Raw genomic sequence first — 12633 nt, 5'->3', positions numbered from 1 at the left:
CCTTTATCGAGCCCATCTTTGCATGAAATGTTCCCTTGATATCTCTAATTTTCTTGAAGAGATCTCTAGTCTTTCCCATTCTGTTGTTTTCCTCTATTTCTTTGCATTGATCGCTGAGGAAGGCTTTCTTCTCTTCTTGCTATTCTTTGGAACTCTGCATTCAGATGCCTATGTCTTTCCTTTTCTCCTTTGTTGTTTGCTTCTCTTCTTTTCACAGCTATTTGTAAGGCCTCCCCAGACAGCCATTTTGCTTTTTTGCATTTCTTTTCCATGGGGATGATCTTGATCCCTGTTTTCTGTACAATGTCACGAACCTCATTCCATAGTTCATCAGGCACTCTACCTATCAGATCTAGGCCCTTAAATCTATTTCTCACTTCAGAAAGAATGAAGGGATGGAGCCAAAGTAAAAACAATATCCAGCTGTGCATGTGACTGTGATAGAAGCAAGGTCTGATGCTGTAAAGAGCAACATTGCATAGGAACCAGGAATGTCAGGCCCATGAATCAAGGCAAATGGAAGTGGTCAAACAAGTGATGGCAAGAGTGAATGTCGACCTTCTAGGAATCAGCAAACTAAAATGGACTGGAATGGGTGAATTTAACTCAGAATACTATTATATCTACTACTGTGGGCAGGAATCCCTCAGAAGAAATGGAGTAGCCATCATGGTCAACAAAAGAGTCTGAAATGCGGTACTTGGATGCAATCTCAAAAACGACAGAATGATCTCTGTTCGTTTCCAAGGCAAACCATTCAATATCACAGTAATCCAAGTCTATGCCCCAACCAGTAACGTTGAAGAAGCTGAAGTTGAATGGTTCTGTGAAGACCTACAAGACCTTTTAGAACTAACACCCAAAAAAGATGTCCTTTTCATTATAGGGGACTGGAATACAAAAGTAGGAAGTCAAGAAACACCTGGAGTGACAGGCAAATTTGGCCTTGGAATACAGAATGAAGCAGGGCAAAGACTAATAGAGTTTTGCCAAGAAAATGCACTGGTCATAACAAACACCCTCTTCCAACAACACAAGAGAAGACTCTATACATGGACATCACCAGATGGTCAACACCGAAATCAGGTTGATTATATTCTTTGCAGCCAAAGATGGAGAAGCTCTATACAGTCAGCAAAAGCAAGACCAGGAGCTGAATGTGGCTCAGACCATGAACTCCTTATTGCTAAATTCAGACTTAAATTGAAGAAAGTAGGGAAAACCACTAGACCATTCAGGGAGGTGGTAGTGAAGACAGCAAGTAGTGGAGGGATGTCTTCTTTTTTTAAATTTCAGAGTCCAGTAAATAGTCTTAATGTATTTTAAAAAAGTGGAGTTTTAAGTTACTTCTTTCTTTGCAGAATGGGCAGATAATTATGTACTCTTGTTTTACAGTTCTGTCTCAGATATGTACTATTTTCACTAAAATACACAAGGAAATCTAATCGCTGTTATATAGCATCTACTACAAATGACCTTGGGGCTCAGACGGTAAAGCGTCTGCCTACACTGCGGGAGATCTGGGTTCAAGCCCTGGGTCAGGAAGATCCTCTGGAGAAGGCAATGGTACCCAACTCCAGTACTCTTGCCTGGAAAATCCCATGGATAGAGGAGCCCAGTAGGCTACAGTTCATGGGGTACAAAGAGTCGGTTACAACTGAGCGACTTCACATCACAAATGACCTAGGTAGGGGCATAACAAAGGGGGATAGTGGTAAGGAAAGCAGCATGAAATTAAGATATAAGTACTACTGGTAAAAGGAATATTCACTATGATAGGAATAAATTAATTTTGCTTTAGACCCACTGAAGCTTGAGATAATTAACAGTGGGACAATCTTTATGGAGAGACATGACTTAGAACTCAGAGACTTTAGAAACAATAAATATTTGACCATCATCAACACAGAAATGGTAACAATGCCTGAGGGCAAACAAGTGAAGAAAGGCTACAGAACACTCTTGTGCTTTGATTAGGAGGGTAGGAGGAAGGAAACCCTGATAATAAAGGACCTGGGCTGACAGCACTTGGATTTTATTATTCCAGGAAGGTGAGAAGACACTCAGGAAAAAAAAAAACAAAACTAAAAACCATCTTTAAAGAGCCAGAAAATGACTCTTTGGGGAAGTCCTCTTTCCAATAAGATACTTAAGGGTAAGTGGCAAATCTGGAGTGTTGGGTTAAATAGTATCTATGGTCCCTAGATGATAGATCATCAAAAAATATGAGAAAAGACACCAAATGGATCACTGAGTATGTCAAGACTAGTAAAGCTAAATTATATTAAAAGTTAAAATTGTAGTGATGTATACAGGCCAGCTTTGGACAACAAAACAGAAGTGAGGTTTGTTGTTGTTAAAAGACCAGTCTATTAAAATAAATGCTATACTTATACGGTAAAATAACTAAGGTGAACCGGAATTAGATATTTAACTGAGTTTTCAAAATCTGAAAGTAAACATATTATAGATTTATTACTTTTTCCCTTGAAATTTTCAAATCAAATGCAGTAATCTTAAATCATATCCCACATCAAACTAAAGAATTCAGGCCTTGAAGACAGAGAACAAAACAATAACGGTAAGGAATAGAAAGGAAGCACACACACAAAAAAAAGAAAAATGATGCAGTTCAGCAAGAAGGAATGTTTGCATAATGCTTATATTCACCTACCAACAGACAGGTACTGAATATAAACTAGAGTAATGTGATTTTTTTTAACTATTTCACCCAGGTTTTCATTTATCTCACAAGTCTCAGTTGCACTGGTGGAGGCCAAAAAACAAAACCCCAAAATCACAGACACACAAAACCCCATCGAATCCCAAGATTACATTAACTCTTAAGTGTGCATAGAATTAGCCCTTTCTCCATTACTGGTTAGGGAAGGCCCCACTCCTACAGTTCTTACACCTAAAGCTTAGGGAGTGGCAGCGTAAGATCACGGGAAGTAAGATCCTCTGACCTCTTCCTACATTTCTGCTAGAAATTTCATGTTACTGGTGAGACTAAACTACCAATTTATAGATGCTTTTGCCAAATGGTCAATAGTTCTTATGAAACCAAACCTTCAGCAGCTAAATTAAATTTTGCTTTGACTCGTATAGTACATTATCACGGTTCCTCAATACTCACCAAATGGGACACTTTGACAGATCCTTCAAAATTAGAAGGTTCACCTTTCTCTCTGCTTTCCAAAATCTAGAAAGAAAAGGCAACTTATAGAAAAATTAGTGTATTCTTAATTGGAAAGACAAAATATAGAGAGAATTACCTACCATCCTAAAAATGGTATGAGAACGACTACTTCGCTGATTCATTTTTGTAATTCCATAATGCCTGTTCTCTGTAAGAGAGTCACATTTCAGCTGTGTGTATTAAAATCCAAAGAAAAACACAACTTGTATTTTAGATGAAAAGTGTGATTTAAAGTCTAAATACATTCAATTAAATAGTTTCTACAAGTGTTTTAAGAAATATAGTACGAAGTCTTACTTTCTCCCTTAGTGATCCACTTCAAAGCCATTTCTGATGTATAAACAACTTCTTCTGTGAGGTCAGCCACATACACATTCCTCTGAAACAAGTTTAATTACGGTAAAAGTAAGGAAATATAAGTCACTTAAAAGTTCGCATTTCAAAAAGAAAGTACAAACTATCACAGAGTTCATTTGTGGATGTCATGTGGAAAATGGGGATTTTTATTCTGTATGAAAATAATAAGTATACTTCTGATATTTACAATGTATTTCCTATGCCAAAGTATACCAAATTCTAATCTGATAGTTCCATCTCACTCTTTTTAAGCACTTACACCAAAATACTTTAACTGTCAATATTTAAAAACTATACTTATTACTTAAGAGATAATCTCTGTAAGTGTCTAAGAAAGAAAATAAAAAACAAACCACAGTAATAGGAGATACTTTAAAGTATACAGAAATTAAACGCAAATGTTCAAGAAAACACAATCCCAATCAGTGTATCTAATTTTTGAGCCACCCTGTTAACTCTGTTACTCACATTGAAGTCTTCCCGAATTATTAAAGGCTTCATTTTTTGAGTGTCACAAAGTAAGTCTGTAATGGTTTCATTGTATATTTCCATGTAAGACACACGTAAGAGAAATTCCCTATCAGGAAACTAGAAGAAAAAGATAATGTGACGACTTCAGAGATCATCTAGTTATGAAAACCTAATAACAAATGCTCACGTGCTAATATTAAATATTAAAATATCCTTTGAGAAAACACATTTATAGAATTTTAACTTATTTTTTAGTTGATGTGTGGTTGACCCATTCCACTATGTTAGTTCCTGGTACATAATATGGTGGGTCACTATTTCCATACATTTCCAAGTGATCACAGAAGTCTAATTGCCATGTGTCACCATACAAAGATGTTACAATATTACTGACTATATTCCCCACGCTGCACATTTCATCTCTGTGACTCATTGATTTTCTAACGGAAAGTTTGTGCCCCTTAATCTTCCTCACCCTATTTCTTACTCCTCCAACTTCCATGCCCTCTGACAATCACCTGTTTGTTATCTATGAGTCTGTTTCTGTTTGTTCATTTTTTTTTTTTTTTTTAGATTCTACATAGAGGTGAAGTCATGTGGTATTTGTCTTTCAAGAAATTATCATTATAAAACAAAAAAAAAACAAAAAAAATTCCTCCCTATGTTTCTATACCGACAATAATTATTAACAACAACAAAATACACAGTTTCAGAAATAACCAATACTATCATAGAATTGTAACAGGAAAGTACCCCATTCAACTCTCTAACCTCAAAATAAAACTCAACCTGTATATATTCAAAAAATTGAAAATCATTAAAATAATGATGAAAAAGTAATTTAAAATCAACTCTTAACTAATTAGGTTGCCTATTCTGGCCTTCTGGTCTCCTTGTCTTTTACCCAGTCTACTTTTTACTGCTCCTTAATAATCACTGGTAGCTAAACAAAGGCAATAAGGACCCAACTGTGATAAAGTTTTCCTGTTCCTTAATGCCCACTGTTTGGTGGGAGTACTGCTTCATGATTTAAGGGAAAGAATAAAAAATATTTAAGTTTCTTAAGTAAGTTTATGGGGGAAAAAAAAAGAATCTATGCTATGGCTTCCTTCTTTCCCCCTGGATAATTAAGAGATAAGTATAAATCTACTTCCTTTCATCATTACAAGAGAACAGTAAGATTGCTATCCTATTATCACTATTTTTACCTGCATGTACTAGAAACTTAGCTAAGTTCTTTACCTTCTTAATTTTCTGGAAAATGTCATGAATTGCCCTAGGTATTACTCCCAAATACTCTTGTGAACCCATCATAGTATACGTTTTTCCTGAAGCAGTCTGCCCATAGGCAAATATAGTACCTGCAAAAACAAAACAAACACATGCAGAGATTACAGTGAATCTACAGTGTAGAAAATGATCGACGCCTGCTGAACGGACACCACAGACTGCAGTGTTTCTGCAGTGAATACTCACCATTGTAGCCTTGAATGGCAGAATCGATGATTGGTACCGCAATTTCTTCATACACATTTTTAGTAGTTTCATTACTATGAAAGACACGATCTAAAAAACAAATCATATTTAAGTTAAACCAAACAAATTGATTGTATTTTCATTCTAAATTAGTAGTTGCCCAAAGAAATAAAATTGTCAGGATATGGTATGATAGAATATTTAAGGTACAATATTTTCTTCAACTCATTGGTCCAATGAAAATACTCTCTAGGTAAAATGTGTTGGTCCTTACACAGAAAAAATACAAGTCTATTATCCTATGTGCTTTCAAGAGGCAGTAGGGCATGGTGGCTGAATCTGAATAAGGGGGTCTGGAATCAAGACTGCAAATCCTGATTCTGCCACTTATAGGCTGTGTGATTTTGGGCAAGTGGTTGATGGCTCCATGCCTCAGTTCTAATATCTTCTCCATAGAATTATTGTGAACATATGTTAACACTTAGGAAATGCAGACTGTTACTATTCTTTGAGAAATTCTAATGTTTCTAACATACCTAGCAAGAAAGTCTAGCTCAAACTAAACCAAGAAATGCAGATTATCTGGAAGAAAAGAACTGACCAAAGCTAAAGTGTTATGGGGAATGATCAATGAGCTGGCTGCTGAAGGCTGGTGTTTAGGGTGGTATTTACACTGATGAATTCACAGGTCCAGGATGTGGTTCTCTGCTTTTGTTAGCACATTAAAAATAGACCACTCTTTTAGTGGTGGCCTCACTTTAAAAAGTTCACAAGAAATGGATTTGTAAATCAGGAGGGATTTACCTGCAATCAATAGTTCAGTGATTATACTCCTTGCACAGTGACCACAAATCTGCCCTATTAGCAGAACACTATGGAAAACCTAAGTGCCATCTGAAGGCTGCTTAAGGGTCATTATCTCAGAGCAAGGAGAAATGGCAGATGATTCAAACCTTAATGTTATGTGGTTCAGATAGGTGGATAAGTCCAAATTCTTTATGGGCATATATGGCTACTGAGAATCTGTGGTACTTAGGCTTTTTAATCTCTAGCAGAGACTCACAGACTTAGAAAACGAACTTATCGTTGCCAGAGGGGAGGGAGAGTTAGGGACTTTGGGAAGGTTATGTACACACTGTTACATTTAAAATGGATAACCAACAAGGACCTATTGTACAGCACAAGGAACTCTGCTCAATGTTATGTGCCAGACTAGATGGGATGGGGATTTGGGGGAGAATGGATACATATATATGTATGGCTAAGTTCTTTCACTGTTCACCTGAAACTACCACAACGTTGTTAATTGGCTATACCCCAACACAAAATAAAAAGTTTGAAAAAAAATTATGTTAATACCATCAAACATTCCTTTACCAGAATTCATTTTCTCTTCCACACATCTTTGTGGCTTTTTGCTGCTGCTGCTGCTAAGTCGCTTCAGTCGTGTCCGACTCTGTGCGACCCCATAGAGGGCAGCCTGGCTCCCTCTATGGGAGCTCCCAGGCTCCCCCGTCCCTGGGATTCTCCAGGCAAAAACACTGGAGTGGGTTGCCATTTCCTTCTCCAATGCATGCAAGTGAAAAGTGAAAGTGAAGTCGCTTAGTCGTGTCCGACTCTTAGCGACCCCATGGACTGCAGCCCACCAGGCTCCTCCATCCATGGGATTTTCTAGGCAAGAGTACTGGAGTGGGGTGTGGCTTTCTAGTTTCACACTAATTTGACAACTTAACCACGATTACTTCTGAGGTTGTTCAGAGGACGTCACTGTCGCTCTATGGAGCCTAAGTGGCAGCATGGTGGTATGGCTAGAATACAGATCTGGAGCCTTTCTCTCTTATTTGCTGGCTATGTGACTCCAGGCCACTGTGCTTCAGTTCTTCATTAAAACAGGAAGGCACCAAATACACAGGCTTGTTAGGAGGATTAAATGAGTGAATATATAGGAAGTGCTCAGAACAGTGCCTGGCACTGTGGCACTGGTATATAGTTGTCAGCACTATATACATGCTAAATCAATGTACAAATCAGTCTAGTTAATCATCAGAGCCTGAAGTCCCTCTGTTCTAGCTAGCTCTCACTCATCCTGCAGGTCCTGGTGTAAATGGTACCATTCCAGACACCCAAGTTTAGATCTCTGCAAAAGCTTATGTCAGCGGGTGAAATTACTTGTTTAAAGCCTTTTTTTCCATTATATAAGCTCCACAAGACCAGAGGTAGGTTCCTGCTGCATTCCAGCAGACAAAGAAGCAATATCTTCACTATTTATTCTTTAAAGAGTTTTGAAAATAGTTGAAAAACAAACAAAAAAACCAAAACAACAAAAACAAATTGGAAGATCTTAAAGATGACTTGACACTAAGCAACATATTTTGGGTTTACAGAATTTCAGGCCACAAGTACTCTCATGAGTAAGAAGAAGAATGTTAGTTTCAGCCATAAGTTATAGTGACTACAGTAATAGTATATGTGTTTAATTTTTAAATTCTTTTCTTTTTTACTACTACTGTATTTAAGCATCAATTTATTAGCTTATAAATGATGGATGAACGATTTTTCAAAATTTCCATTGAAGCAGTTTATTGAACGCTTGGTTTGATCTTTAGTGACAAATCCAGTGTTATTCATAAGGCTTTTGTACTCATAAAAGAAAAAGGATACCAGGTTAACTTTTGATGCTATTATGAACTCACCAAAATTGAAGGATTTACTCCCATCAACTTGATAAACTGTATTATTGTCAGTTTTCCAGTAAACTTGAGTATCTTTTTCAGGCGCTTCTTCTCTGAAAGAATAAAAACACTGAATTTTAGAATAACTGGTCATAGAAGCTGTGTTATATGAGAGACAGTAGAAAGACTTCATCTTCTGATAAATATTTTAAAAGATTGTAATGACTAATACCATAAATAAGATAAATGTGGAAAATCTACCTTTGAGGGGGCAACACTTTTAAATGGGGCTTCAGTGACCTCCTGCACTTTCATGGGAGTTTCTTTGTGAAACTCTTCACTTCCACCTTCCTATGGAGTAGTGGCAGTTGATATGTCTCTCTCTCTTAAAACATTTAAAAACCATCTGAAATCTTTAATTTGGTACATGATACCTCTATCACTATAATTTTTCTCTTAAATCTCATCTTCTAAATTCTGTACACACCTTAACTCCCAGAGGAATCAACTACCTGAAGTTCACTCCCAAAATCAGATTCAACCTTTCTCTGCCTGGAATACCCTGACTGAGGTTTCCACTAAGTACCTTAACTGTTCTTTCATTCATGATTCAGGTGTTCCCTGACACTGCCCTGTTCCTCTCCTACAGTCATCTCACTAAAGGACTAATGGCTTCGCTAGCAAACATTCTTTAACTGTCTATCATAACATCTGTCAAGATATAATGGTTTCTTTATGTAGCTGTCTTCTAATGCATCAATAAACTTATTAAAAATAGGAAATTCCTCATCTTGATATTCTCATTTATTAAGCGCCCAGTAAGATTTAACAAATGTTTCTCACAGACAAAACTCTGTTAGCATTCTGGGGCGAGGACCCAAGACTGGCATAGCAAACAGACTTCCCTTGCTTCCCCTTCCTGCTTTTTCTCTAAAGCATTTATTACTCCAGTATCGCCACCTATTATTCTATATCTTTTATCTATTTTCTGTTGTGAGATCCACTGGGCAACGATGGTAGTGTCTGTTTTAATACAGTACACTATACTAAAAAATAAATCAATATTGATGAATATCGTACATTCAACATTCTGAATGCGGAATTCACTTATTGACTGAAGTACGGAATACAATGCAACAAAACTGATTCGCTTTCGCTCTTAAGGAGTATACAGTAAAGGGGAAGCGAGAGTCAGTTAAACGTGAAATTTAACTGCACTGTGATGAGTGCAGTAGGATCTTTCCGATTTCGACTTTCCCGGTGGGGACCGCAGCGCAGGGAGTAAGGTCTTTGACGTCGGTGAGCCTGGGTTACAGATATAAGAGAATTCCACAGCTGAAAAGGATCCTCTAGCTCCTCGATCCTGCCCCGTCCCATTAGGAAACCGAGGCACAAAGCGGGTAAGTGGCCGAGTTTCTAGGCAGCTGAGCAAGAAAGAGGAGCGAGGACTCATTCCTCCGGTTCATGCCGGCGCCGGAGTCCGCAGTGGGGACCTGGGCTCGGTCTGGCCTACCTACCTGTGATTGAGCGGCCGAACCCGCACGCAGACGGCTACGGCTCCTTCCTCCGCCATCCTGGCTGGTTGGATCCCAGGGAATACGTCAGAAACCTCCACGGCCGGCGCTTCAGAGCGAACGGGCCACCCCGCCTTTAAATTTAAAATTTCCCAAACGCCGCGTCTGATTGAGTCGCGGTCTCGTGACGTCACGGCCCGTTCCATCTGTGTCGCGGCGCGGGGGACGCCAGGCCGGCGGTAAGTCCAAGGATAATGGGTTGGACTTGGATAATGGGGTTCGGGCTGCAAAGACCGGGTCCAGGAAGCGCCTGGTGAGCGATTCACCGCGTAATAGCGGAAATAATTAGTATTTGCTAACTGCAGTTGAACTGCTTGCAGCCTTATAGAAACGCCTTCTTTCGCCCCATCCTTAAAGTGAAATCTGGAAAAAACAAAGCCGAAAAATTTTCTTCTTTATTAATAAAAGGGAATTAGGAACGTTAAAGAACTACATTAACAGTTGTTAAAAAAAAGGTTAAAAAAAAAAAAATGAAACAAACGAAGTACCTCAGATGACAAGAGTTGAAAGTTACTGCCCAACCCAGAAACAAGACTCTGGTACTGGTTTGAAAAGTCTTGGGTTTTAGGTTGTTCATTTTCCGCTTGCTTACACTCCCTTTTTCCCATTGGCTGTGAGTTCCTAAAAGGCTGACTTGGGAAAAGAGTTACTGAAGACTGGTAGTTAGATGAAACTTTTATTAGCAGAAATTTGTTGTTTAGTCGTCCAGTCGTGTCGGACTCTGCGACCCCATGGACTGCAACACACCAGGCTTCCCTGTTCTTCACTATTTCCCGGAGCTTTCTCAAACTCTCGTCCATTGAGTCAGTGATGCCATCCAACCATCTCGTCTTCTGTCATCCCCTTCTCTTGTTTTCAATCTTTCCTAGCATCAGGGAAACAGAAATAGAAGTCTGTTGCTGCTGCTGCTGAGTCACTTCAGTCGTGTCCGACTCTGTGCGACCCCATAGACGGCAGCCCACCAGGATGACCCGTCCTTGGGATTCTCCAGGCAAGAACACTGGAATGGGTTGACATTTCCTTCTCCAATGCATGAAAGTGAAAAGTGAAAGTGAAGTCACTCAGTCGTGTCCGACTCTTAGCGACCCCATGGACTGCAGCCTTCCAGGCTCCTCCGTCCATGGGATTTTCCAGGCAGGAGTATTGGAGTGGGGTGCCATTGCCTTCTCCGAATAGAAGTCTAGATAATTGTTTTTCAGAAATAGCGTTTGCTTTTTCAGAACTCTGTATAACAACTTTCTCGTCTATTCTGTTTCTTTTAAAATATCTCTCATAACTTTCAGATATAATTAGTATGTATTCATTTATGTCTATATTATGTTTCCTCCCACCAAAGTGTCAACTCTGTGAGGTTAGCAACTTTGTTTTTATTTACTCCTTATACCCTGCACCTGGAAAGATACTTGGAGTTTAGTAAACATTCAATTAAAAAATTGCCTATTCAATTACTCAATAATTTTGACATAATTTCTAGAAAGGTACACTTATTTCCTTTGGAGGGGAGGACTAAGAAAATAAATCTAGGCTTCCCTGGTGGCTCAGACGGTAAAGCGTCTGTCTTCAATGCGGGAGACCAGGGTTCGAGCCCTGGGTTGGGAAGATCCCGTGGAGTAGGAAATGGCAATTCACTCCAGGACAATTGCCTGGAGAATCCCATGGACAGAGGAGCCTGGTAGGCTACAGTCCATGGAGTCGCAAAGAGTCGGACACAACTGAGCGACTTCACTTACTGTATAATATTTCATAATTACTAATATCTTAGTGAATATTGATTGTTTTCTCCCAAATTTAAGAAATTTGTAGATTAAAAAGCTGTAAATAAAATAGTCTACTCTTTTATAGGCTAATCAATATTGTTTTGTTAACCAAATGTGAGCTGGTATACACTACTTTTCTCACAGCTAAACTGTGAAGATGCTGGGTGTTATCTGATAAGATAATACAGAGATAAAGAAGCTATGTTTTAATTTAAGTGGTTAGGGAGGGCAAAGGGATTTGTTAAAGATAAACAGAGGCATATTAAAAATTGTTAGGCTTTATTTGAGCAAAATTGATTTGAATCAGGTAGTATCCAGTCTACTAGATAGAAAGGAGCTCCAAGGACCAGTATAAAATGGAAGACTTTCATAGGCAGAATGGGGCAAGGAACTTGTACAGGTCAAAAAACTGGGCTAGTAATTGAAAAGTTACTTTTCTTTAGGGATTGACTGGGGCCTATCAGTCAGATTGCTTAACTAGTGCCATTTAGGCAATTCCTGATTGACTAGCTTACAATTCCATTTCTGGGTGAGCTAAAACGGTAATTAACTTAAACCTCTGTTGATATGGAACTTGGCATATGCAACTCTTTTGTTTTTAAAAGATTAAAGAACTTGTCTGAAATTAAGGAGTTTCTGAAGAGAGGGGCTTAAAATTTGGATGCATACCACTTCTCTTAAGGGTAATCAAAATTTTTATTGATTAACTCTTTTGTCATGTAATTCTTTTATTTATTATTATTATTATTTTACTTTACAATATTGTATTGGATTTGCCATACATCGAGGAAACCAGAATTGAAAGAGACACGTGTATCCCAATGTTCATGTAATTCTTTTGTTACATGAAAGATCAATACATGCATGTGATGGAAAAATTTAAATAGTACTGTTGCAGGGAAAAGCCAATTCTGACTCCATGCTGAAACTAATTTTTTAAATTGGACATTAATTGTTTTACAATATTGTAGGTTTCTGCCATATACCAACATGAATCAGCCATAGATGTACATATGTCCCGGCCCTCTTGAACCCCTTCTCACCCCTACCCTACCCCATTCCATCCTCTAGATTGTCTCAGAGGACTGAGTTTGAGCTCCCTGCTTCATACAGTGAATTTCCACTGA

The 12633-nt window shown here is 38.4% G+C and overlaps 1 protein-coding gene across 5 annotated transcripts in view; it reads right to left on the bottom strand.

Annotated features, from left to right (window-relative positions):
- The window catches only part of CENPE (centromere protein E, 312kDa), an 81698-nt gene extending 71871 nt beyond the window's left edge, over window positions 1-9827 (bottom strand). For all 5 annotated transcript variants that reach the window (XM_010848267.1, XM_010848262.1, XM_010848263.1 and 2 more), the window contains exons 1-8: window positions 9693-9827; window positions 8197-8288; window positions 5504-5593; window positions 5270-5388; window positions 4025-4144; window positions 3497-3578; window positions 3280-3347; window positions 3137-3202 (exon numbers count right to left, since the gene is read on the bottom strand). In XM_010848267.1, the coding sequence (XP_010846569.1) occupies window positions 3137-3202; window positions 3280-3347; window positions 3497-3578; window positions 4025-4144; window positions 5270-5388; window positions 5504-5593; window positions 8197-8288; window positions 9693-9748 (693 nt within the window). In that variant the 5' untranslated portion in view covers window positions 9749-9827. The remainder of the gene's footprint in view (window positions 1-3136; window positions 3203-3279; window positions 3348-3496; window positions 3579-4024; window positions 4145-5269; window positions 5389-5503; window positions 5594-8196; window positions 8289-9692) is intronic.
- Window positions 9828-12633: the final 2806 nt, after the last annotated feature.

This window comes from Bison bison, unplaced genomic scaffold (assembly GCF_000754665.1).
Source record: "Bison bison bison isolate TAMUID 2011002044 unplaced genomic scaffold, Bison_UMD1.0 scf7180017864263, whole genome shotgun sequence".
NCBI lineage: Eukaryota > Metazoa > Chordata > Mammalia > Artiodactyla > Bovidae > Bison > Bison bison.
The sequence above is the reverse complement of the archived record's forward strand: the minus strand, read 5'-3'. Positions and strand labels throughout refer to the sequence as shown.